This window comes from Phocoena sinus, chromosome 17, assembly GCF_008692025.1.
Source record: "Phocoena sinus isolate mPhoSin1 chromosome 17, mPhoSin1.pri, whole genome shotgun sequence".
In the NCBI taxonomy this organism is placed as follows: Eukaryota; Metazoa; Chordata; class Mammalia; order Artiodactyla; family Phocoenidae; genus Phocoena; species Phocoena sinus.
The window spans coordinates 76,071,325-76,099,256 of record NC_045779.1 but is presented as its reverse complement, the minus strand read 5'-3'; the positions used below and the strand labels follow the sequence as shown (position 1 = coordinate 76,099,256).

Sequence of the window (27,932 nt, the reverse complement as noted above, 5' to 3'; positions counted from 1 at the left end):
GGGCCCGGGGTCTTAGGGGTGGACTTGAGCTCTCTGTTCCGCCCATACCCATGAAGAGCAGGTGCCAGGTCTAATGGTGGAACGCCGGGAGTCCTCTCTCTGTGGGCCCTCGACTGAGGTGGGGACAGGCCCAACAGGCACTGACTTGTGTCCTGTGGAGGAGGGTGCACGATGCACCCTACGTTTCTCACATTAGAGAAGGTTGTCACAGGTGTGGGAAAATGAGACTGAATCTTGTGGTGTAAATTTGCAACTTGAGGTATCACTCTGAACTCCCTGTTTGTGTTTATTTCTGTATCTTATATATATACTTATATCCATATCTATCTACAGCAAGGTGCCAATATATACGTATGTATGTATGTACAGACACATATTTCTCGGGTTTGTTCACTGGAAAAGCCTTGAAGCAAGAGCATCTTAGTAGCAAAAGAAAATTGTGTTGTTAGAGAATTGTCAATGGATGCTAAAGCTGGTGAGTGAGAATTTAATGAGGAATAAGGTATTTATCACCTCTCAAAGCATCTCCACACAAATTGCTTGTTAATTACTAATGGAAAAATAGGAACAGAACTTGCAGATACCATTATCGTCATTTTTTCATTATCTATCTATCTATGTATCTATCTATCTATCTTCTGTCTCTATCTGAAGAGAGGGAATTTAAAAATGAGAGAAGATGTGAAAAGTTGTTGAATTGGGTAACGGGGTGGTTTTTGTACTTCCCTTTCAAATTTTCTGTCACTTTGAGATGATATTGAAGTTAAAAGTTTAAAAGATAAACCTTAAAGTCATAGAGGAAAACAGGGGAGAATAATATTTTATAACCTTGGAGTGTGGAGAGTGTTTCTAACCATGATTCAGGAGCCATGAAAAAGGTGCAAGGGACATAAAAGACTGATGCATTAATTGCAAAAAAATTAAACATTTCTGCAAGGCGAAGGGCATCATAATTAAACCCGAAGATACCATCCAAATGTGAAAAAATATTTGCAGCTTATATCAGGCAAGGAGTAATTTCCTCAATATATAAAACCTCCTAGATATCTGGAAGAAAAAAACCTGACAGGTCAATTAAAAAAAAGAATGGTCAAATGATGTGAACATGTGCTTCACAACAAAAAAGATGAAACGGCTGCTTTTCCTGGTACCAGAAATCAGACTTTTGGCCTTTTAACAGTCCCGAGACACATCTTCCTCCATCTGGACCTCATGTCCTGACCCTTCTCAGTCACCAGGGGACTTCTGGGCCTCTTGAGGAGGAGCTGTTTTGATGGTTGGTGTTGCTCAGATCCATTCCTACTAGAAGGGTGTTTTAGTTTATGAATCCAATGTCTTCACTTAGCAGGAGGCTTTTCAGGTTTCCTATTTCTTGTTGGTTCCGTTTGGTAACGTGCCCATTTTACCTAAGTTGTTGAATCTCTTGGCACTAAACTGTTTACACTCTTTCTTTACTGTCTTTTTCACGTGTGCACAATCTGTACAGATACTCGTTTTCATTCCTGATGTTAGCAATTAGTTTCTCACTTCTTTTTTCCTTGATCAGCCTAACTTAGAGGATTGTCACTTTTATTGATATTTTCACAACATAGGTTTTAGCTTAATTGATTTTTTTCTCCCATTATTTGTCCGATTTCTATTTAATAATTGCCCAATCCTCCTTTCCTTGCTGGGTTGTTTGCTCTTCCTATCCAACTCTACACCTGACACACACGGGCTTTTTTTCTCCTGTATCCTTGTATATACTAGGACGCTCCTCTCTGATGTAATACATCACAAGTGTCTTAGAGATCTAGGGGCTTGTGTCTTTGACTAGACCTGAGCAAGCCCTCAGGGGTGGCATTGTGTCATCTGCCATAGTCCCTTACACTTAGTAGACATTCATTCGGGGTCAGTGAGTGAATGAGTGGGTGGATGAATGAATGAATGAATGCTGTTCTGAGCAGTTTGCATACATGAAAGAGAGAGGGCTGTGCAGCCATGCAGCTCTGCATTTGAACCCTGGATGTGCTACTCCCTGGGTGTATAGGGACTGGACTGGCATAGGCCAGTCACCTAACTGCTTGTTTGCGAAAACTGGACTTTCCTTGTAGGGCTCTTAACATTAGAGCCCATGTGTGAAGACAACTTAGCATTGCATTTGGCACTTAGTAGGTGCCCAATAAAAGGTAGCTCTTGAAAGACCTTTCATTTTAGCTCAAATAATAAATTATATTGATAGTATACCTAGAAAGTAACTTTTCTCTAATTCTTTGCCCGTTTCTGATTTTTATAATAGTCTTCCCTCAAAGTAAAGACCATCGCGTGTTCTAAGAAGGGAAAGTCTTATGGCAGAGTACTGCATTGTTTCTCCTTATATTTTGATGAAATAAAGCTTGGACATCCTTTGTCTTTTATCACCCCACTTTATGGCTTTATTAAGATATTCTAATTTTTTGGGACTGAGGTTTTTTTTTTTTTTTTTTTTTAATCAAGGAAGAAAGGCAGTAATACTCAATTTTAGAAAATCTTTTCTGTGCTTGATTTTCATAAATTACATATTTTCCCCCATAATTATATCTTTTCCTTGCTTCTCTACAGAGTAAATAAACAGCCAATTCCAAGAAGATAGAAACACAGACTATTTCTTCTTTGTTATATGGTACTTGACAGTTATCTGTCTCTGCGTATTTTTTGTTCATTTCCCAGGTGATTTCTACTCTGTCACTACCTGGAGACAACTTTTAAGTTTACCTTAAAAAACAAAAAAGACAGTGTGACATTTTTATTACTTCACAGATTTTGGCTTTTCAAGGCCATAATTGAGAACCTGTTTATTTCCTTGACCACCATGCTTGCAATTTGTGGAAGCTGCCATGTATGTGTTGGGTGATGGATTGGTTTTATTTGCTTATTTATCAGTTAATTTATTCAGACATTCATTGACTCAACATTTAGTGAGCTTTCTGGGATCAGGGACCATACTGTATTCACTGTTCTAAGCACAGATCCTGGCAAAGTACCCGGGAGGTGACTGAACAGAGGAATGAAAGAATAGACCGAACAGATGAGAGTCAGCTGCACTGAGAAAGTCGTTCCAGAAAGGTTTATTTGGATGTGTGTATGAGGGGGTCTTACCTTCTGCTCACAAACAAGGGTTTTCAGAAGTATAAGACATAAAATTGGCAATCCTTTTGAGATGACGGTACAGTGCTTTATGCTATGGGAAAAGAATTTGGGATTTTGGTGAAACCAAAATATGATCCTTGAGTATTTTTTTAAAAATCTGTATTTCACGGAGTCCTTTTAAAGTAAGGCAGTATAGCCATCTTACTGGAGAAGGCATGGCTTTTGAGAGGCCATGAAGTAGGAGTAACATTTATACAGGTTGAGAGAATTAGTAGGACCAAAGTTCAAGGGAACCTGTAAACATATAGACCTTGAGGAGTGGTGGGAGGTGAGTTGGAACAATGAGCTTTTAAAATGGGACTGAGGAACTTGAATAGACATTTCTCCAAAGAAGGTGTACAAATGGCCAGTAAGCATATAAAAAGATACTCAACATCATTAGTCATTAGGCTGCACATCAAAACCAAAATGAGATACCACTTCACCCCCATTAGGATGGTGATTATTAAAAAACAGACCAAGCAAACAGGAAAAAAAAACAAGTATTGTTGAGGATGTAGAGAGATGGGAATCCTCGTGCATTGCTGGTAGGAATGTGAAATGGTGCAGCCATTGTGGAAAATGGTATAATGATTTCTTAAAGAGATTAGATATAGAATTATCATGTGATCCATCAGTTCCGCTTCTGGGGATATGCCCAAAGGAATTGAAAGCAGGGTCTCAAACAGATATTTGTACACCCACGTTCACAGCAGCATCATTCACAATAGCCCACAAGTGGAAGCAGCGTAAGTGCTTGTTGACAGGTGAATGGATAAACAACATTCAGTGGAATATCATTCAGCCTTAAAAAGGAATTAAGTTCTGATATAAGCTAGAGCACAGATGAACCTTGGAAACACTATGCTGAGGAAATAAGCTAGTCACAACAGGACAAAGATGCAATGATTCCACTTACATGAGGTGTCTGGATTAGTCAAATCCATGGAGACAGAAAGTAGATGGTGGGTGCCGGGAGCTGAGGAGAGGGGAGTAGATTTTTTGTGTGTAATTTGTACAGAGTTTCAGTTTGGGAAGATGAAAAATTCTGGAAATGGATGGTGGTGATGGTTATACGACAACGTGAAAGTACTTAATGCCACAAAACCATACACTTAACGATGGTTAAAATGATAAATTTTATGAGTATTTTACCACGATACGAAAAATGTTAAATAAAATAAACGGCTTTGAGGGCTTCCCTGGTGGCGCAGTGGTTGAGAGTCCGCCTGCCGATGCAGAGGACACGGGTTCGTGCCCCGGTCCGGGAAGATCCCACATGCCGCGGAGCGGCTGGTCCCGTGAGCCATGGCCGCTGAGCCTGTGCGTCCGGAGCCTGTGCTCCGCAACGGGAGAGGCCAAAACCTGGCATGAGCACAGGTCAGCAGAAATAGGAAAGATAGAGAAATATTATGGACAACTTTCTGCCAAACAGTTTGAAAATTGCAATGACCTTAACAATTAGAAATTATAGCTAATCAAGTAGTGTACCGACATTCTAAAGAAGTACAAAATATAAATAACACTACTATATGGGCTTCCCTCGTGGTGCAGTGGTTGAGAGTCCGCCTGCCAATGCAGGGGACACGGGTTCGTGCCCCGGTCCGGGAGGATCCCACATGCCGCGGAGCGGCTTGGGCCCGTGAGCCACGGCCGCTGAGCCTGCGCGTCCGGAGCCTGTGCTCCGCAACGGGAGAGGCCGCAACAGTGAGAGGCCCGCGTACCGCAAAAAAATAAATAAATAAACAAATGGCGTTGAAACACATTTCATATCTCCTCCTGTTTTAAGCCGTGTTGCCTTGGGGTGTCAGGTGGTGATGTCGCAGAAGGAGAAAGGAACCTATTTAGTGAGTGCATATTTGTCCCGCTACTTCGTTTTCTCACCGAGTCTTCATTAAAGTCCAGTGAGATAGGTGTTAATTATTGTCCCCACTTAACACTTGAGAAACCGAGGCTGAGAATGGTGAGACACTATGCCCAAGGTCTCACAGAGCGTCAGGCTGAGTTTATCTGGCCTCCGTACCTGCTCTCGTCCACCGTACCAGGCTGCCTTGCCTGTCTCTGGAATTTCTGTACTCTGGCCTTCCCAGAGGAAAACCACTCTCTACCTAGGATGGCCTCTGACAGCATGTGTACACAGGTGGTTTTCTTTAGTTCTAAATAATTGTGTGGCTGTGGCTGCCCCTCTTTTGGAGAGGGGAAACCGGTCAGTGAAAGCAATGACTGAGGGCTAAATGCCGTGTCTTGCCTGGAAGGCTTATTGAAGTGTGACTCTTGAAGCGTAAGGAGGAGAGCAGGAGGACAGGTGGGCAGGCACCTGCTCTGCCGTTGGCAAGTGTGGCTTCTCTTGGCTCTTGCAGGTGGGAATGTGCTTGAGTCCCCACCTTGAACACGTGGTTTTGAGGCTCCCGTCCGGCACTGTCAGCCCCAGACAATGCTCTGAGCTCACCCTCACTCTTCCCTTTCTGGAAAAGGCTTCCACTAGGGTCATTAGTGACCAGTTCATCGCCATTAGTGTGGTGGACGCTTTCTCAGACCTTTTCACGTGGATTGGCTGCAGCAATGGACATTCTGGCCCTTCTTCCCAGAGCTCTGCCCTCCTTGGGTTTCCATGACACCAGCCTATTGTCTCTTGTTGCTTGTGCTTTTGGTGTCATGTCTACGAAACCATTCCTAATCCAAGGTCATGAAGATTTCCTCCTGTGTTTTCTTCTTAGAGTTTTATCAGTAAACTTTTTATGTAAAGGACCATATAGTAAATATTTTAGCTTTGCTGGCTGCCTGTGGTCTCTGTCGCGTATTCTTCTTTGGTTTTGTCCTTTGTTTTGTTTTACAACCTTTTAAAACTGTGAAAACTGTTCTCAGCTCCAGGGCATACAGAACCAGGCTGCGGGCCAGATCTGGCCCTTGGGCCATAGTGTGCTGACGCCTGTTTTAGGACCTTACCGGGGAAGGCTGAGTCATTTTGGTGAGGAGTTGAGCTGGGTTTGAGATTTCCTGTTGCTATGGTTACCCTGGGTGCAGCACAGGCTCCGAATTGTGCTGGGGGAAGGGGAAGAAAGTCGGGGCTGCTGAGGTAGGTACCAGGGGTTTTTCCCATAATGGTCCTCCATCCTCAGCCCTGAGCCCTCCCTGCCCGCCAGCACCTGGCCGGGTCTCTCCACACCTTCATGCCACCCCCAGAGGCTTCTTACTGGGTGCCTGCTAGGTCTGTGCCAGGAGCAGCTGGGGCCCTCTTGCTGTCCTCGTGCTGCCTCAGTCCTAGGTCAGAGCCGTGCCCCTGGATCCTACGTGTGGGCTCTCGGCGTTCCTGCCCTTCCCCCGGTAGCAGCCATCCTCTGCCTGGTGTAGTGGTGGGCAGTGTGTATGGATGGGTCTCCTGCCTCTGTCTCTAGTGGCATTGCTGTAGGATCCTGGCCCTCCCAGCAGCGTCTGCCCTCCCCTCACTAGAACGGATATTTACCCCTGTCTTTGTGCCCTTGGCATTGGCTCCCCCTCCTCCGGAAGCCCAAGATTTTGCTTTAGAGGAGAGAAGGGTCTGGATGGGGTTGGGATGGGGGTAGGGGATTGGAGCTGGGGTTTCTGTTTCTTGTTCTTCCTATGGTGGCTCCTGACCCCTTCTGCCAGGCCTGTACCACCAGGGAGGCTCCCCTGCACTCCTGCCCCTGCCAGTCCTTTGTGTAAGCCCCCAGGGAGGTCCTCGGAGAAGACCCGGAGTGGGTGGGAACTGTCCTTGGGTCTGGAGAGTCCTCACCGTCAATAGAGCCCCTACTCAGCCTTTAGCAATTCGTTAAGGTCTGAGCTGATTCCTTCCTGCCAGCTTGTATGGTGGCTGCCTCTGCCCCTGGTGAGATGTGTCCCCACCCTGTCCCTCCTGGAAGGACCTTGTTCCTCCTTGGCCTTCTGGCTATGTGGTTGCCCTGTGACCTTACCTCTGTGGGTTCAAGGAAGTGTCATGAGTTTGTAGCTTGTCAGCCTTACTCGCTGTTAGCCTGGGAGCCACGTTCTAGCTCCTTGATGGGAGTCCCTCCTCCCCCCTCAACCTGATCTGTGTGTTTAAGTGATGCTGATTGAAATGTTTTTCTCTCCCAAATGCTATATCCCATCACAGAGTAATTCTGGAGCTCCTTTCCATTCGTGTTTCCAGGCTGAGAATTGTAGGTGTTAGATACAGGGCATCATGGGAGGAAAGATGGTACCAGATGTCAGGCGCCAGGTGACAGCCCTGGGTGAGAGTTGCCCGTGGTAATAACTTTACCAGTTGGGATAATCTTCAGCCTTATCTGAGTGAAGTCTGCTGCCTGGGGGAATGGCGGTCAACACAGAGAGTACTAACTTACCATTTTTTACATCTTTTTAGACCCTGGAAGCTATCCTGAATTTCAAATACTCCGGAGGCCCGGGCCACATTGAAGGATATTACAGGAACCTCTCGCTGGGGCTGCACGTAGAGGTTGAGCCATCTGTATTCTTCACACGAGTCAGTACGCTGCCGGCAACCAGGTAAATGCACCTCTGCTCTTTGACTACCGTGTTCTAGAGTCTGAGGGCGCTGCGTTTGGAATTCTGACCTTGGTGTTCGTTGTGGTCCCCCTGTTCACTGTGCTGAGTTATTTAGCCTCCCCGGGTCTTCATCAGAAAGACAGGCAGTGTAGAGCGATGCCGCTTCATTTAGATGGGAGTGCCTGGACTTCATCCCTTTTACGCGCTGTAGTAACATTGTCAGTGGCGCGGTATGCTTGCTTCTGGTGGTCATCGTGCACGACATGGCTCCCGCCCGTTGTCCCGAGCCTGGAACTCACTGCAGTCCAGTTCAGCTGTCCTGTTAGCAGGGGCTCAGCCGATGGCTCCCTGTCTTGGAGACTTCTGGAGGCGTCCAGCACATCTGTCTGTGTCACTTGGGGCGCCCCAGGAGGACTATGCAGGCAGGGCCAGGCTGCCCAGCGTCTCAGCCCCATCTTTGCGGAGCTCCCAGCCATCTGGAGCGTGGGGTCATTTCTGCCCAGAGCACCCTACTTGCAAGAGGCCTTCTCTCTTGATTACTTCTCCAGGCCTAGTCTTCCTTTAAGGAGAAAGAAACCAGTTTGTCTACTTCAAACCCAGAAGTGGTCAGAGATACTAGAGGTTATTCCTCCCTTAGGTGGGAGAATGACAGTCCCTCACCCCCGAATTTGACCTGTGATGAACCGGGAGCGGTGGGGTCCGAAGCACTGGGTGGGGCTCCAGCCAAATGGAGACTCTCTGGGGTCAGATTCCTGCCCAGGTGGTGAGCCGCCCTTGGAAGGCAGGTCCTGATCACCCCTGGGCATGTCCACATTCTCACGTCCAGGGGCACATTACATCTCGGGGTAGGATAGAGTGGGCTCGTATTACTTTTTTTAATAAATTTATTTATTTTTGGCGGCATTGGATCTTTGCCGCTGCGCGCGGGCTTTCTCAAGTTTCAGAGAGCGGGGGCTACTCTTTGTTGCGGTGCGCGGGCTTCTCATCGCGGTGTCTTCTCTTGTTGCGGAGCACGGGCTCTAGGTGCGTGGGCTTCAGTAGTTGTGGCATGTGGGCTCAGTAGTTGTGGCTCACGGGCTCTAGAGCGCAGCCTCAGTAGTTGTGGCACACGGGCTTAGTTGCTCCGCGGCATGTGGGATCTTTCCAGACCAGGGCTCGAACCCGTGTCCTCTGCATTGGCAGGCAGATTCTTAACCACTGTGCCACCAGGGAAGTCCCAGTATTACTTATTTTTAATGGAGTTAAGGCTATACTTACCTGTCTATCCTTGACTGTGGGGGAGAGAACATCCCATGCAGCATCCCTCTCCCCTCCACCAGTGGGCTCTGTAGTCCACAGAGTATAATAGAGGGATGTTACTGTCAATATAAAACTCTCTTTAGAGTGATACAGCCCCCAAAAGTAAGGGGAGTTTCGGTTCATAGGAAAGACTGCTGTTCTCCCCAGCCATTGGAGAATGGCTTCAGCAAGAATTAATGTCTTTGCTTGGGCTTTTCAGCCCAAGCACATTTTGATCGCATTCATCATCTATCACTTTTTCAACCCACAGAGTGATGGTCTTTCTTGCCAACGCTTGCCTCTGTTTTGAATTTGTATAAAGCGTCAAAGCACTTGCCGGCGGGAAGCTTTGGCAAGGACGCCTGCCAGGTGCCGTTAGAGTTTCTCAGGCCCTTCCTGTGCTTTGGTCCACTCCTGGTGTGCGTTCTTTTTCATCCCCTCACCTCCTGCTGCCACTGCTCGTATAAATAGGTCTTAGAAGCCGCACAGGTTGTCACTGAGTTGGATTATTTTCGCCTTATTGATATCTGGCTTCCATGTCATGGCCCCTGCAGTTCTTAATGACGGTTTAAGATGAGAAAAATGTTGCCTTGTGGTTTGGTGCAAATGTACACTCGGAAGAGTTGGTGGTTAGCTGACGTGCTGTTTGGCGCCTGGTTACCCGCCTGTTGACCTCACTTTCTTTTGGCCTACGTGTTTCTTCTCCCTGCTCTGGGGATTGAGATTTGATTTCCTCTAATCCTCCCTTTCCTTTCCTGCTAAGTCTAACTGCGCCCCAAATCCTGTGGGTTGAGCTGATGTCCCTGCATTCCACTGCACGTCTTTGCCGTCTTTCCTTGGGACTCTAGACATACTCGTCTACTCAGTCCCCCTGCCTTCTAACCCTGCTCCGGCATCGTCCTGTAGACACACATGAACGTTCCCGCGTCACCGTCCGGCTTAAAGACTTCCCCAGTGCCTGCGGGATAAAGTTCAAAGTCCCCACTCTGATATTCAAGGTACTTAAATGTTTGATCTAGGCGTTCCTCTTCAGCTGTTTGTCCCCAGTCCCTCCACACTTCATGTGAAAGACACTTTGCTTCTCACCATCACCAGGACGTGTCAGGACAGCTTACTCCAGTGTGCCTTTGCATACCTCCTTTTCTAAAACTGTTCTTTTTCTTAAACTATCATTCCTTCACTTAACCTTTTGGAAAACGTCTGTTTGCCATTGATATATGTTACGTTTTTATAAAATTTTCCTGACCATGACTAGGCAGAGTTGGGGTCCTTCTGTGGGTTCCCCTGTACATTCTTTGTATGTCTAATAAAGCACTTAGCAGACTGTAAACCTTTAAACCAACACCTCCAATGTTTTGGGTGCTATGTGAAGCACCCACTGGGATCAGAGGTGGACAGAGAACACAGTCCTTGTGTTTTATCAGCCTGGTAAAAGCTCGTCAGGCAGAGATAATACCAGACGGAAACTCGGATCTACATTAAGGAATGATGAATCCCGGAAATAAAGTGAGCAGGTTAGGTATGAGATTTTTTATCCTCGCTTTTTGATTTCTTTAAAAGACTGCTGACTGTCTAAGAAAGAAATAATAGCATTTAATTTTGTAGTGCATGTCATATAAAGAAGTAGAATATGTTAAAAAAAAAAGTCACACAAATGGAAGAAGAGGGAGAAATGGACATTTTTATATGCAAAATGTTATATTATTTGAAGTTAGAATGTGATGTTAGAGACCCATGTTGTAAAGCCTTGAGCAATGACTTAAGGTATGGATAGTATACCAGGAGAGATAAAACAGAACACTAAAAAATAACCCCCCAAAGGGGGAAAGAGGTGGCAAGAAAGGAGAAGAAAAGAACATCTAGTTAAATACAAACAAATAGCAGTGTGGTAGATTTAAACCCACTGTACCAAGAATTACATTAAATGTAACTGAACTAAATGCTATATTTAAAATCTTTGCCCCCCGGAGTTACAGAGATACTTTGCCTCTTTTTCTTTGAGGAGGTTTATAGTTAAAGTTTTTCCCAGAATCTGTCTCAAATGAAGTTTTGTGCGTGATGTGACGTATGGATGAAAGGCTTAAATAGTTGGGGAGAGATACCATGTTTATTGATTGGAAATGTCAGTTACTGCTAGGACACCAGTTGCCCCAAATTTGATTATAAATTCAATGCAATCCCAATTAAAATCGCAACAGGACTTTTTTTTGGGGGGGGGTGGAAGTTGACAAGCTGTTTTTAAAATTATTTCACAGTGGAACAGATTATTGGAATAGGCATATGACTTGACAAAAAAACAAAGTTGGAGGACTTAAGCTATACGACTTTAAGACTTAACATAAAGTTACAGTAATCAAGAGAGAATGCTATTGTTGTAAAGACAGAGAGATCAACGGACCATAATAGATGGTCCAGAAATAGACTCACTCCTGTGTGATCAATTGATCATGTGACCAGCAAGTATGAAAACAATTTTATGTGGAATGAAAATCTTTCCAACAAATGATGATGGAAGAACTGGATATGTATGTGGTGGGAAAAAGCGTGGAAATTGTCATACTGTATAAAAATACAAGAGCCAACTCTCTGTGTTTTCTATAAGAAACTCACATTAAATATGCACAGTTTAAAAGCAAAAAGATGGGGGGGGAAAGGCATGCCATGTTAACAGTAATCATAAGAAAGGTGGCATGGATATATTATCAAATAAGTAGACTTTCAGGAGAAAAAGAGAGAAAGTAAGCAGATAATTTGTAATGACGGAAGGGTCAAGTCATCAAGAGTACCCGACAATCCTAAATGCAAATGCACTTAGAAACATAACTTCAAAATAAAACCGACATCTGAAGGGAGAGATGGAAAACAGATAATTATAGTTGGATATTTCAGCACTCGTCTCTCAGTTTTTGACAGAACAAGGAAAATATAGAAAGGAACGGAAAAATATAGAAAGCTTGCACAGGACTAGTAAACAACTCCAGCTAACTGATATCATAGAACACTAAATGCTTATGCTAGAGGCTGAATGGCTTAAAATCAGTGGTATAAGTGTCTATGTAAGATAAAGAAGAGCAAAATGTACCCAGAATAAACTGAAGTAAAAGAAAGTAAATAATAAAGAGTGAAGTAAAAGAAAATAATAATAGTGGATAGGAATGAAATAGAAAATGAAAAAAAAATATGTAAACTAAATGGAACCCAAAATCGATTCTTTGAAAAGATTAATGAAATTAGTAAACTATAGCCAGGATGGTCAGAATTTTAAAAAAGAGAGTGAACACACAAATTACTAATAATGAGAATGAAAGAGGGGGGCATGGCTAAATTCTGCAGACATTAAAAGAATAATAAGAGTGTACTGTGAGAAATCATATTCCAATGAATTTGACAACTTAAATGAAATGGAAAAAAAAAGTTTAAAAGACATGAATTACTAAAGTTGGTACAAGAGAAAATAGAATCCCTGAGGTAGTCATCTCAGTTGAAGAGTTTAATTTTTAGTTTTAATTAATTAGTTTTAATTCTTAATGAAAATTTTTCCATGAAGCAAAGATTTCTCAGATGGAGTGAGAACTACTAACCGTAAAATAAAAAGTTGATAAGAGGGTTTTTATCAAAATTAAAAACTTCAGCTCATCAAAAAGCAAGCTCCGTATTGGGAGAAAATATTTACAATACACTTATGCAACAAAGGTCTGTATCCAACATATACCAGGAAGTCCTAAAAATAAATACCCAAGAGACCAAAAATGGGTGGAATTTAAACTCCAGAGAACCCTTTGAAGTCAGCATTGCTGTATGGAGATGTTAAATAACTCACCCTGGTTGCACATTAATGAGAAAAAGAGATTCGATTTGAGTTCTGGCCTTCTTGGCACCAAAACCCATGCTTCCTGCCACACATACGCTGAACTGGCATTCCAGAGACCTGGGTTTCCCTTGGCCCCCTGTGTCTTTGCAAGCATCTCTGTATCTCTCGCAGCTTCAGCCCTCCTGTCCCTCACTGGAGTGATCACCGGCTCTGCTCACCTCATGGGGCGTAAGAGAATCAAATTAAACAATAGAGGGCCCAGTGTTTTCTCAAAGGCAAAGCACAATATAGATGGGAGGTGGAATTCTCACTGCTTTTTTTTAACCATTCTCCTTCCTTCAGGGGTGTACCTAGCTTTCAGCTGACTTTTATTTAAGAGATCAATTACCATTAAAATTCACTTTTTACACCAAGCTGCCTGGTAATGTTGTTAGGGACCAGATTGAAATGGATTGGGCCATGCCGCCCTGTCTGAGTGCCTGGCCTCCCTCACCTCAGGAGCAACTTCTTTCTAGGCTGCTAGGGTAAGTGGTCCAATCTTATACATTGCTACTCTGAGCTCTGTGGAAAATACACTCCCCTGAGCAGGGTGTAAGGTGTGGGAGTTGTTACATTCTGAATAAAAATCATACAACCTGACACACCATGGCGCTTCTTCCCGGACATTTAGAAGAAAAATTCCGTTTCCCCCCGTGGAGTGGGACCGCTCCACGCCGTCGGGAGCCTCTGCTCACAGACATGTAATAAAGGCAGTTTCAATGTCGGATTTCATCACGGTTGATCCTTTTCAAGTTGCTGTGTTGATTTAAATTGGTTTTAAATTTAACAACAATTTAGAATTTTAACAAGCACAGGTTTCAGAACCCATTGTACCTGTATCCAATTTCAGATTTTGATCCTCCCACTTATTTGCCCTGTGGTCTTGAGTAAGTCGTTCCTGTTTCTTTAAGCATCATTTTTCTTCATCTTGAAATGGAGAGAACACTGATCTTGCAGGGCTGCGGTAAGGTTTAAAGAATGCATCAATACACAGAGCGTCTAATACAGTGCCTGACACGGGTAGAAAACTGAGAAACGGCGGTTGTCAAGGGCAAGGTCAGGGACTCCCCCTCTTCCGTGTGGAAGTGACACACAGGGACAGCCCAGCTGGGGACTCACGTCTGGGTGGCTGGTACGAAGACCAGGGCTGTGTTACTCAGAGGGAAGCCCTCGCCTGCCCAGCAGCTTCACCCTCTCCAGAGCCCTCACTGAGGCTGGGCTGTGAGGGGCACCCTGGGGAGGACAGAGGAGGGGATGCGGACGAGACCTGCTTCTGTGATGGGAGGGGGCTGGGTCTGCCGCAGGGCTCCCATCTCTCTGTAACCCATTCATCGAATCTCTGGTGGAAGGAGCTTAATGACTTAACGCATTTGCTTCATCCCTTCCTGCTCCTGTTGGCTTGTGTTCCCTGAAACGATGAGCACGCTTTTCATCGTCTTTCCAAGTGTTAACATAGTGTAGGTCTGCACAGGCGGGAGCTGGGACCCCACCTCCCATGGCAGGAGCAGCTGGACATGTCATTTAGGTTGACACAGCAGTTAGCACCCTCTGGTCCCCAGTGTCACCAGTTAGGAGCCGCCCAGGCGGTGAATCCCCTCCCATTTTTCTGTCTCCACTCACGCAGCTGTACCTTGAAGGGACCTATTTTATGTCTCAACCATACGTATTATTAAAGTATTACAATCAATAATTTTAAGTGATCTGTATTTTATTTTGAACTATTACATTATCGAATGTTATGTGTTAATGTCCATTTAAGAATGCTATCAATGTTCGTTATTTAAAGACAGATGTAAAGATTGTTCTACTTAACAAGTAGTATGCACTAATTATGTTAAGTATGATTTATAAACACCAGTTAAAAAGGCCCATGTCATACTTGATTTAGGGATTGACATCGTATGTTGAAAGGTAGATTGTCTGTCGACAATCGGCCAGAGTTTTCTGTGACCTTCCGTTTAGAGTTTTTGCATTTGGCGTTTTCAGAGTTTTAATCATTATAGAGCTCATTGCAAATGATGCTACATTGAACCATGACTTCAAGTTATTTTAAAGTACTTTTCCATCCTTTTTGAATTGGGTTGTCTTCATTCCCAGAAAATGAAAAGCCAAATATGACATAGTCGTCATTTTATGTTACCTTTTTAACCTGGATTTTGAGACACAGGTGCCTTGGTGTTCATTTTTGTGCCCCTTTTAACATGTGGTCTTCATGGTTCTTTTCTCGTACCTGTGGTCCGTTATGAGTGCAAAGTAGACAGTATAACAGAGAGTAAATGATGTGTTTGTCAAGACCACGGTGGCGCTGAGCGCTGCGCCCTGGTGAGGTGACGCAGTGGTCTCGCTGAGCCAGGAGCGTGTTGACCTCACCTCCATCACCCCCGGGCACTCTCGCTGCATGTACGCGCAAGCTGTACGGAAACATCGTTTGCATGCCACACAATTCACCCACTTAAGCTGCACAATTTAGTGTTTCTAGTTTAGTCACAGAGTCGTTCGGCCATCGCCACCATCTAATTTTAGAATTTTTCATTCTCCCGGTTGAAGCCCTGCACCCATTAGCAGTCCCCCCTCCCCCTCCCCTACACGGCCACAAATCTACTTTGTGTCTCTAGATTTGCCTGTTCTAGATATTTCATGTGAGTGGAATCATACAAAATGCGACTGGCTTCTCTCACTTAGCATAATGTCAGTGTTCACCCACAAGGAAGTATCAGTATGGCATTTCTTTTTATGCTGAATAATATTTCACTGTGTGGATATGCTACATTTTGTTTATCCATTCATCAGTTGATGGGTTGATTCCACTTTTTGGCTGTTGGGAATAATGCTGTTATGAACATTCACATACCAGTTTTTGTGTGGGCCAGTTTTCATTTCTCTTGGGTATGTACTTAGGAGTGGAATTATCAGATCGTGTCATAACTGTTTAACCATTTAAGGAGCTGCCTGACCATTTTCCGGCTCGGCTGTACCATCTTACGTTCCCACCCAAACCTTCAAGCAGTGCTTGAAGGTTCCAATTCTGCACATCCTTGCCGATGCTTGTTATCCTATATGTCTTTTGGATTCTAGCCATTCCAAATTGTTTCCTCTAAAGGGAACATTTTAAAACATTATTTTAAAACGTATTAAAAAATCAGAAACAGAGGCCCTTCCTGCCTTCATTAGCAGCCCCCCAAGACCCGTCAGAGGCCAGGTTGTGTGTCAGCCATCCACAGGGCACTGTTCCCACATTTCAGTCGGTCACCAGATCTGTCCTTTCCACCTCAGTAGCTCTGCATTGACTCAGGCGTGTCACCTTTGTCTCTTGGGCCAGCCTCTCCCTCCCTTTCTTGGACAGTTGCTATAGCCTTTCGAAGTCTCTTGCTTTCGTTTTCTCTTTCCAGTTCTTTCCCCAAATAGCTGCTGAAGTGTTTGTTCTAAAACACAAGCATGAGTTTGTCCCCCCTTTTGGGTCCTTCCACGAGTCCCTGTCGTCTGTAAGTCATGTTTCGGTTCCAGAGCTCGGCACACAAGGCTTTGCACAATCTGACCCAGCCTGTCTGCCTTGCCTTTTCTTGTCCCCGCCCCACGCGCCTCCTCACTCCGAGGAGACGCCTGCAAGCTCCCGGCACGGTCCGTGCTGCTCCAGCCCTGTCTGCTCCATGCTCTGCTCTGTCCGCCTGCAGTCCTGCTCTCAAGCCTTTGTTCCCTCAGCGAACGCAGGAGCCGCTTCCTTCCAGAAGCCTCCCCTGCTTGTCTCCTGTGTCTCTGTGCCACCGCCGCCCACTTGTCTTTCTCACCAGTAAGACTCAGCTTCTTCCAACCCCAGGCCCGGAGGACACCAGAGCCCTGGGTGTGACACCTCCGAGGCGCTGATCCGTTGTCCCCTGCAGAGCCAGGGCATCTGTTTCAGGTGGTCCTCACGTCACACTTTGGGAAACCCAGTTCTAATGGACAGTAAATCTACTGTAAGAGTCTTCAGTAAGATTTAGAAGCTCCGTAACCTGTGTGGCAGAGGTGAAGATGAGATGATATCCCCCGAAGAACATTCTGATTGTTTCTTCTATTATTTTTTTGTCATTTTAAATTTAATAAGCTCCCTGGCTTTCTTAAGACTTACAATAAAGCTCTCCATCCTAAAACTGACTACTAATTTTTCAGGAAGGAAGGCTGATTGATAACAGGCAGGCTTATGGAACTTTAAAAGACCACATGGGTTTGGCCAAAGGTGTATGTGGCCATCACTACCGGTCTGGCTGTGTCTTTACTCACATTACCGCGCCCCTAGGATTGATGGAACAGTGATGTTTGGACCCTGCAGGGGCTGGGAGAATTCGGCCAGACTCGGGGAGAAAGAGCCCCACTTAACTTTCTGGGCATGATGCCATGGTTTTTAGACAGACTCAGACCTTGGCGTGGGAATTTCTCATAGTCACTTTTAGCTGAGTCAGTATTGAGTAATTAGCTGGGATTGCTTTGTTGGCAGGGCTGTGTGCTTTCCCTTTTGCTGCTCCACTGACTGCAACCAAGCTAATAATAATCACCACCCCTCATATTTATGTAATATTCCGCTTGTAGTTTTACAAAGCACTTTCACTTTTTTTCCCGTTGGAGCCTCCTAATAATTCCATGACATAGGCATTCTTGTCCTCGTTGGGGAAACTGAGACTCAGAGAAATGAAATGACTTACTTATTGTAAGTAAGAGATATTATATACCCATTAAGATGTTATATACCCATTAAGATGTTGTTATATACCCATTAAGATGTTATATACCCATTAAGATGTTATATACCCATTAAGATGTTGTTATATACCCATTAAGATGTTATATACCCATTAAGCAACAAAACTGGTGTTCTGATAAGAAAGCTTCAGGCCTCGAATCGTTTCCCTTGAGCTGAAGCCTTATTCGCTCAGGCTGCTTTCAGGTGGCTTCTTTCCTCTTGCTTCTGAAAGTTTAGTTTGCTTAGGATGTTTCTGGGCCTAGAGTTTTAAAAATTTATACTGCTTGGGGTTTGCTGAGCTTCCTGAATCTGTAAGTTTACATTATTTGCCAAATGTGGGGAATTTTCAGCCATTATTTCTTCAACAGCTGTGTGTGTGTTTTGTTAGTCTCAAACTCCTATGACATGACTTTTAGAGCCTTTCTTGTCTCATAAGATTGTTTTTATCCCGTTTTTCTCTCTCAGCTGTTTCCTTTGGATAAATTACTAGTCTGTCTTCAAATATATTAGTTTAATTCCTGTGTGGTTCAAAAAAATACTTGTGTGATTTTTACTCTTTTAAAGTTGCTAGAGGTTTTTTATCATGGCCTAGAAATGGTTTATTTTGGTAAATGTTGCATATAACTTGAGAAGTACGGATATCCTACTTTTTTGGGAGGTGGAATGTTCACTAAGTGTCAGTTGGATCCAGTTCCTCAATGGTATTGTTTGTTTTATATCCTTTCTCATTTTATGTCTACTCGTTCCCTCAATTACTCAGATAATTCACTACCTGGTGAATTCTTAGTTTTTTCTGTTCTAAAGTGTCTCTTTGCTTCCTCTTTATATCTTCTGTTTCTTTGCTGAGATTTTATCTTTTCATCTGTTTCAAGTGTGTTTGCCCTTACTTTGCGGAACGTATTTAAAGTCTTTTTCTGTTAAGACTTTCATCTTGAGGTTGTTGCCTGTTGATTTTACTTTCCTTTGCACGTTGGCTTTTTCCCGGGCTCTTCCCATGCTGAGTGGTTATGGACTGCATTCTGGACATTTCGGCTACAATGCTGTGAGGTGCTGGCGTCTTGTTTGGTTCCTGTGGAGAATGCTGATATCTCTGTTCTGGTGGGTGGTCCACACCATCGTCCCGTAGTGCCTTCTGTGGGCTGTGCTGCCGTTCTGGTTTTAGAGTCTGTGGTTCTCCTTGGATCAGTCCTGTGTGTGCCGCCCAGTGTTCTTCCTTGGAGCTCAGTTACCAAAGCCCGTGCTTTGCTCCTCAGGCTCCATCCCCTCGTGCTTGCTCCACAGTGAGCCCAGGTCAGGTACCACTTTAGCAAATGGCGCTCTTCATCTCTCTCCTTTCCATAGTCGCCTCCCTTCGCTGTCTGCCCACAACAAAGCCAGGGTTTGAGTTCTTCCTCTGTGTGGGACTAATTGGTCAGAGGACAGAGAGGGAAATAAAGTGATGGGGACTGGCCCTGTGCTTATGGGACCTCAGTCCCTTGGGTCAGAGAGGTGGTTTCCTGGCCTCGGAGTTGTATGTGCTGTGCAGCCACGACCCATCGTGGCACTGTCACATAGCAGTGCTGCCCAGGGGCTGGGCTGGGAGAAACGGAGGAGAAAAAAGAAAAAGCCCACAGGGCCCCCCAACACACCTTCATGGTGCCCTCTCCCATGCCTTGGACCTGGGACAGAGGCAGCTCGCGGAGCTCTGCCTGTCTATACCTGATGGGTGCCTCCGAGCCGCCTTTTAGGACAGGTAGGACTGAGGGAAATGGAAACTCACTCTGAAGTTCAGAGAAACTTCGATTTCAGATCTCCTTCCCAAATCCACCTTCTATAGTTGACTTTTCGAATCTTCAAATAGCTGCTCCATGCATTATATGTATGATTTATAGCTGGGTTCAGTAGGAGAGATGCAGTGGATTATTTGTACTTACGGCATCTTTTCCAGAATAGGAACTCGTCATTTTTTTTAAAACGTGAACCAGTTCATGTCACTCATCTGCTTAAGACTCTAAAGATAGCTTCCCATCATACTTAGAATAAAATCCAAACTTTCTGTCACGACCTTTCCTCTGTCATTAATTTCATGCCGCTCTCCTCCTGGCCCGTTCTGTCCCTTGATGACACCATGCCTTAACTGCTTTGACCTTAACTGCTTTCTCTGGAAAGCAGTCCTCCAAGACCTTCACATGGTTGCCTTCTTGTTGTGTGGGTCTGAAATGAAATGCTGTTTCATCAGAGAGGCCCTCCTTTGCCGTCACATCTGAAGTCAGTTTTTCATCTGTTTATGATTTCAGGAGATGCACTTAATTAAAAAAAAAATTTGTTAGCCACGCGTCTCGTTCTCTGCCTCAAGTCCTAGCCCACGTCTTACACCAGCCGTCTCTGTGGCAGCCAGATTTATGCAGGGGAAACTTGACAGCACCTCACCTCAGCTGTGCTGCGTAGCTCTCGAGTTCTGGAGTGTCTGAAAGCCTTCTCCGGGGCCGCAGCACAGGTGCACATGCCGCACAGTGTGGGGAGTTGGGGAATTGCCCCCCTTTTGGGGGGAGCTTGGCCAGGGAGGGCGGGGGCTGGTGAAGTAATCCCCTCTCCTCTGCCTGAGGCGCACACTTCAAGGCACAGTCCGTGACTCTTCAGAGGGACCAGCAGGGTGAGCGCCAGCGGTCCACATGGTAGCCAGCTCAGTAAGGCGCCGTGGTACTGTGTTCTCGCCGCACCCCGTGCCCCCGCCCTGCTCCCCTCAGCATCCCCTTCCCAAACACCTGCTCCACTCCAGCCCTCTTCTCAGGCTCTGCTTTCCTGGGGGAATCCCAGCTAAGACAACATTCTAAGTGACTTTAAAAATACCTCTTATAAAACATGTCTTACATCTTATAAGCAACATATAAAGAAAAGTCAAGGGGATGCTAATCTATCCAACCACACAGATTTGTCAAATTTTTACATTTTGCTGTTTTTGCATCTATTTTTCTAATTTAAAGGAAGGAAAATGAAACTGTTAAAACTCTGTGTGCTCCCCTGTGACCCTATTCTCTTCCTCTCTCACCAGGAGTGACTACTACCCTACAGTTGATTATTATAAGCAATATAGAGTATTTTTTAATATTTTAAACTTGGTATAAATATGTAACTATCTCCTGCAACTTGCTCTTCACTCAACCTTATTAACATGAGACTGTGGTGAGGCTGTGGTGAGGTTTGTACTTCTTAATTCATCTTCGCTTATATATAGGTTTCCAGTGTATGACTGTTACATATTTATTTATCTGCTCTCCAGTTGGCTGCACTTCGTTAAAGGCAGTTCTTTGATTTTATACATGAGGCTGCAGTGCACATTTTAGGAAGCATCCTTGTGCTGAACTCTGAGAGTTGGTCCAAGATACATGCCTACAAGTTGAGTCATTAGATCAAAGGGTTCTCATCTACCACTTGGCCAGGTTGTGCCAACCTGCCCTGTGAAGGAGTTGTACCAGTTTACACCCTTAGCAGCACTGAATGAGGATTCCCATGATTCTTGCTCATCTACATCTTGGCCAGCACTTGGTCTTAGAGCACATTTTAAACATTTCCAATAGGTTGGGTGGGAAGTCATACCTGAGGGTTTTCTCTCCATTTCTCTGACTACTAGTTCTATTGAGACTCTGTTCCTATATACTGGCCATTGGATTTCCTCTGCTTTAAACTGTCCACTCTTGTTCTTTGCTCAATTTTCCATTGGATCATTTCTTTCTTATTGATTTACAGGAGTTCTTTATTAATTCAGAATTCTAATCCTTTGTCAGGTTTATGTGTTGCAAACACCTTTTCACAGCTAGCTTTTCTTTGCTTTGACTTTAATGTTTTTCCTTGTACAAAAGTGCTTCATTTCAGTGCAGCCAAACATTTCAGTCTTTTCCGTTATATATTTTTCCAGCTTGATTGAGGTAAAATTGTATATATTTAAGGTGTACAGTGTGATATATACATTGTGAAATGGTTAACACAATCATGTCACATTTCATTTCATTTCACATTTCAAGCTCATTCATGTATCTGTAACCTCTCCTAGCTACCTTGTGAGTGCATAGTGAGAACACTTAAGATCTAATCTCTTTGCAAATTTTAAGTATACAATGCAGTATTCTTAACTACAGTCACCATGCTGAATATTAAATCTCCAGGATTTACTCATCCTGCGTAACTGAAACTTTGTATCCTTTGCCCAACCTCTCCCCCTTTCCCCCACCCCTGTACCTCTGGTTAACCACCATTCTGTGCTCTGCTGTTATGAGTTCAACTAATTGAGATTGTACGTGTAAGTGAGATCACGCAGTATTTGTCTTTCCGTGTCTGGCTCATTTCACTTAGCATAATGTTCTCTGGGTTCATCCATGTCAGAAATGGTGGGATTTTTCTTTTTTCTCATGGCTGAATAATATTATGGTGTGTGTGTGTGTGTGTGTGTGTGTGTGTGTGTGTGTGTGTGTGAGAAAGGGGGAGAGAGAGAGAAGGAGAGAGAGAGGGAGAGAGAGAGACGAGTTTTTTTATTCACTCATCTGTCAATGGACACTTAGGTTTTCCCATATTTTGGCTATTATGAATAACGCTGCAGTGAATATGGGAGTGCACTTACCTCTTTGAGATACTTATTTCATTTCCTTTGGATATATACCCAGAAGTGAGATTGCCGGATCATATGGTAGTTCTATTACTAATTTTCTGAGAAAGTTATACACTGTTGTGTAATGGCTGCACCGATTTACATTCCCACAGGTGCACGAGAGTTCCCTTTCCTCCACATCCTCACCAGCACTTACTGGTCTCTTTAATAGCCATTCTAACAGGTGTGAGGTGATATCTCATTGTGGTTTTGGTTTGTATTTCCACGATGATTAGTGATGTTAAGCACCTTTTCATATAGCTGTTGGCCATCTGCACGTCTTCCCTTGAGAAATGTCTATTCAGGTCTTTTGCCAACTTTTTTTTTTTTTTTTTTTTTGCGGTACGCGGGCCTCTCACCGCTGTGGCCTCTCCCGTTGCGGAGCACAGGCTCCGGACGTGCAGGCTCAGCTGCCATGGCTCACGGGCCCAGCCGCTCCGCGGCATGTGGGATCTTCCCGGACCGGGGCACAAACCCATGTCCCCTGCATCGGCAGGCGGACTCTCAACCACTGTGCCACCAGGGGAGCCCTTGCCAACTTTTTAATTGGATGATGATGATGATTGCTATTGCTATTGAGTTGTTTGTGTTTCTTATGTATTTTGGGTATTAACCCCTTTTGAGACCTACTGTATCCAAATATTTTTCCTCATTTTGTAAGTTGCCTTTTCACTCTGTTGATCGTTTCCTTTGCTGTGCAGAAGCTTTTAGTTTGCTACAACCCCCCTTAATCTGTGTTTGCTTTTGTTGCCGGTGCTTTTGGGGTTATTTCCAAAAAGTCATTGCCCAGACCTATGCCAAGAAGGTTTTCCCCTGTTTTCTTCTAGTAGTTTTACAGTTTCAGATCCTACATTTAAGTCTTTAATCCATTTTGAGTTGATTTTTACATATGGTGTGAGGTAAGGGTCCAGTTTCATTCCTCTCCGTGTGACTATCCATTTTATCCAACGTCATTTGTTGAGGAGACTGTCCTTTTCTCATTGTGCATTCTGGTGCCCTGGTTGAAGATCTCTTTATATTTTGTATGTCTTGTAACTCATTTGAGAAATCTTTCTCTCTTTCAGGTCAGAAGTTGTTCACCTGTATTTTCTTCTACAGGATTTTAAATATTGCTTTTTACATTTATCTATTCAGTCTGTTTGGAACTTACTTTTGTTTATGGTGTGATGTAGGGATATCATTTTCTTTCTATCTGCATAACCATTTGTCCAGCACTGTTCATTGAACCTCCTTCTTAATAATCAACACTGCTACTTTGGTCATATATCCATTACCTTATTGTATTCATGGATCTGCTTCTGGGCTGTTTTTTCCTTCATCGATGTGTTTGTCATTGCCCCACTGCCTTCATTTTTACAGTTTTATGACAACTCTTGATATCTAGCTGGCCAAGTCTCTTCCAAAAATTTTCCTCATTGTTGTTTTGCATGTTCTTGGCCCTTTGATCTTAGATATAAATTTTAGAATCAGTGTATCAAGTTTGACCAAAACCAGAACAATGTTGGGATTTTTTATTGAGTTGCATTAAATTTATATACATTTGGAAAGAAGTGAGTTATTTAAAAATACTGAGTTTTTCTATCCTTGAACATAATACATCTCTGCGTTTATTCATCACCTTTAATATCATTTCATAAAACTTTAGAATATTTTTCATAAACATCCTGCATATATTTTGTTAGATTTTTTCTAGGTACATTACTATTGTAAATATATTTTCTTAAAAATTATATTTTGTACTTGTTTTTAGTTGATATATAGGAATGCTGTTGTTATTGATTTTGTGTGTGGATGTGTGTCTTAACCCTGTATTTAGCAACCTTTTTGAACCTATTTTTCCTCATTTTACCAAATATGACTAAATTTTTTTCACTTTTAATTCCTCTTATCTCTCCTAGCCCTGTCGCCTCACGAGAGTGTGAGTTCCGTGAAAGCAGAGATCCTGCTTCTCCTGTTCACTTCCTTATCCCAAGTGCTTAGAATAGTACCTGCCACACAGCAGGTACTCAGTAGATATTTATATTTGTTACATGAATTAATAAATAAAATTAATTGTCCAAATTCTAGATAGGAAATAGTGCGTACTAACTATATAGACGTGGCTTCACACGCACTGTTTGCTGTGCCTGGGCTGTGCCTCTCCTTTCCACCTGGCGGCCTCATCTCCTCCCTCCAACTTTACTCCAGATTCTTTCCTGCTGCTGGGCGCCCCCCCACCCACCCCCGCCCCGCGACCAGGCAGATGGATCTGAAGCCTTACTCTGATCTCGGTTCTTCTAGGAAGCTTTCCTGGGCTTCCCGGTACTTCAGAAAGATGGATCCAGAAAAACCAAAAACACCAAAAATAAAACCAAAAAGCAAATAAGAATTAAAAGTAAATTATATGCTCAAACACAGATTAAAACTTAAGAGAATCATCCAAAGAGGTATGGAAAGATACCAGAGTAAATGACACGATGGTGGGCACACAGTGCTGCTGCAGTTTGGGAAAGGGAATTAATTTATGAATAATAGACAGAAAGCAAAGATCCACCAGCATCTCATCCTGCCAACGATTAGGAGGAACAGAAACACTGGATCAAGCGCCCCCATACTCAAGACAGTGAGTCAGAAAAAACAGAGGACAAAAAAAGTATTACATTCCGACGTTGTTCATTCCTGTGCAGTTTTCTAACAACTATATTCCGTGGGTGAAAACAGCATGTATTTGAATCTTTTCTCTCCTGCTTTTAAATATCACTTCAATTTTCTGCCTCTGATAAATGTTTTATGAATTTCCTTTTCTGATGAGAGGTTTTGCTGTGGTTAAAGACTTCATCAAGTTATGACAAAGGCAGAATAGATCTTCATTCTCGAGAGCTCATTTTCCTGTGAGCTGAGTGAAGAGGCCTCTCGGAGGCAGCTGTCAGAGCTAATGAATGTTTTTCCAAGTGCTGAACCTCTGGGGAGGACACCCCGACCCACAGAACCCAGAATCAACTAAAGACGTGGCGTGCAACGTCTCGTAGTGCGTAGCGGGACGATCGGGCTGCTACTTTTACCATCTCCCTTGAGAGTAAGCGCACGTATGTGTTTTGAAAATCTGGTATCTCACAGATGCCCAGTGGCCTTGGGATGCTGTCAGTCTTTGTGTATGTGAGCGCACGTGTGCGCATGTGTGAACCCCTGGACACGTCACTGCGCCCTCTCCACCTCGGTTCCCTTCTCTGGAAAGAACAGGGGATGCAGTTTGGATTGGAATATGCGTCTTCATCCGCTGTGAGCGCTACAGGGTTTCTAGCTCTATGTCTTGACTCTCGGTCATCACCAGCACTTTTCGTCATCTCCTGAGCCTCCCTCTCCTCTCCTCTCCATCAGTGGGTCTCGGGAGGACAACCTTGCAGGGCTTTTGTATGAAATAAGCAATGCAGGCAGCCGGCACGTGTGGGTGTGAGTCCTGTCTCCCCTTTGCTTAACAACCAGCTAAATCTTCCCTTGTCACACTTTGGGAAACACACCTGAGAATTCAGATGCCCTATGGAAGGTCACGTTTTGAAGAAATGCTCAGCTGAAAGAGGCCAGAGCACAGATCCTTTTCTGAGGCTTTTTCTTTTTTTCTTCTCTGAAAATCTCCTTACCCTGTTCCTCCAGGAAGGAGGATGGCTGCTGCCTCTGTTGCTGTCTGCTCCTGTCTTAGGTCCGGTTGTCCCGTTTTGATGAGCGGACGCTTATCCATCAGCTGTCACGAGCCAGCTGCGACACTTGGTGTTTGAGATGCTGTGTTAGTTTTAGGCAAGCACTGGACCGTAATGGGGACCTGACAAATGGCAGCTAGCACAAACGAAGCGTACGTGGCTGGAATTTTGTTTTTCACATGTAGCTAATGGGTCTGTGCCATCATTTCCCAGGGCCCCACTCTGCCCTCCACAGCCGTGGCGTTCGTCCCCATCGCCCCCTAGAGTCCCTGAGCTTCCTGGCGTCCTGCTCCTCCCCGGGGAGGAAGCAAAGGGAGTCAGGAGGTGGAAGGGTGGCGCCTTCCCCTCTCAAGGACTTGTCTTCTTGTTTGGGATGAAGAGTCTCCAGAAGCCGGTTATTGGCTGGAACTTTGTTCCATGGCCCTCCCCTTGGGGAAGGGGGCGGCGGGAACTTGGTTACTGCAGTTTTACTGTCTGCAGTAGAGAAGGCCAGGGAAAGGAGGTTTCAGGTGGGTGGTGAGTGACCCCAGGTGTCACCCACAGTTCTGGGGGAGTGAGGGGTGGCCCCCATGAGGACTATCGGTGGACATGTGCACAGACAGCATGGGCACGGCTCTCTGTGGACCCCTGCCCAGCACCTGGCCTGGCACCCGTAGAAATCCAGGGCCATGACGTGGTCACTTATTGAATGACGCTGTATGCCGAGTGCTTTCCCGCTGGGTCACGCGTCCTAGCGGTCACACGTGTGAGGCTTGGAGAACTCAAGTTACCTTCCCAAGGTCACTCAGTGTGTAAAGGGCAGAGCTGGGTTGTAAGCATGTGTCCCAGGACCAAGGAGGACCTCCTGTCCAAACCCACTGTGTAGAATTCACAGTTAGTTCAGAATGAGTCTTCTTCGTAAGCCTTTGTGTCCCGGGGTACATGACATTTTGATAAATCGTACTTCTCGTGTCCTCCAGTGGCGTAAAATCTTTGGGGGTGGGGGGAAGCGGAGTCACTCTCCTCTTTGGCTGCCAGAAGATGCTGAACTTGGCTTTGTCTTTGCACCGCAGTGCCCGGCAGTGCCACCTGCTCCTGGACGTCTTCAACTCCACGGAGCACGAGCTGACAGTCAGCGCCCGGAGCAATGAAGAGCTCGTCCTGCACGCCGGCGAGTGCCAGCGGTGAGTGTCGTCACGGCCCCACGTGCTCCCTGGCCCTGCTCTCATCACCCTGCTTGGGAGGTGCTGAAACAGTCCAGCCTCGAGACCTTAGAGGGTGGGCAGTCTGGTCCCCCTTTCAGTGGCATCACAGCCCTTATTCAGGTTCAGTGACAGGATCGGTCGTGGCTGCAAATTGGAGCCAAGTGTAAAGTCAAGGTAGAAATGAATGGTGTCCGTCCGAGGAAGCAGCACGTCAGCTACCGATGCTTTCAGGCACCAAGTCTGAGGACGCCCAGACATCTGGGCAAGACCTTTCACTTCTAAATTCTTAAGAAAGCTGTATCTGGGGTCCCTGGCTGTTCATCTGAGGGACGCATATCAATGTCAATGGGAAGTTCCTTGGAGAAATTAATGTCACAGGAGACAGGCCAGGCAGAGGTGCCTGGAAGAGGTGCCGTGTCACCCGAGCTCAGCCTTTGGGGGCAAAGAGAGGTGGCCCCTGTGGGCCCTGGCCAGGGTCAGCTGCAGGACGTGCCCTGGTCCAGCAGAGGCGAGCAGGGAGCCAAGGTGGAAGTAAGAGCTGACCAGGAGCAGAGCCGGGGCCACAGGGGCAGGTCCGGAGGCAGGTCGAGCTCGGTGACTCTGGAAAGAAGCTCTTTGCTGCGGTGGGGATCGCTTCCCCAGGGCCTGGCCCACTCCCACTCATCTGGGCCTCTCTCCAGACCAGGAGCTGTGCCCCCAGGCGCAGCTTAGATGTTAGGGCCATACCCTTATAGGTGGAAGTATAGCTGGAGTAAGATATAGGTGAAATATCATTTTTATTTGTATTGCAAAATACTTGAAACATACAGAAAATAATTTAGATACTAGCATACCGTATCTCAGGTTTCAGCGTTTTGCTATATTTGCTCGAGATCTCTCCCTCTCTGTCTCCCTCTCTGTCTCCTTCTATCTTTCTGTCTTCTCTCTCTCTCTCTCTCTCTCTCAAGGAAATAAAATGTTA

The 27,932-nt window shown here is 45.0% G+C and overlaps 1 protein-coding gene across 3 annotated transcripts in view; it reads left to right on the top strand.

Annotated features, from left to right (window-relative positions):
• The window catches only part of TRAPPC9 (trafficking protein particle complex 9), a 515,410-nt gene that overhangs the window by 301,732 nt on the left and 185,746 nt on the right, over positions 1-27,932 (top strand). For all 3 annotated transcript variants that reach the window (XM_032610159.1, XM_032610157.1, XM_032610158.1), the window contains 2 exons: positions 7,508-7,650; positions 26,840-26,950. In XM_032610159.1, coding sequence (XP_032466050.1) covers positions 7,508-7,650; positions 26,840-26,950 — 254 coding nt within the window. The remainder of the gene's footprint in view (positions 1-7,507; positions 7,651-26,839; positions 26,951-27,932) is intronic.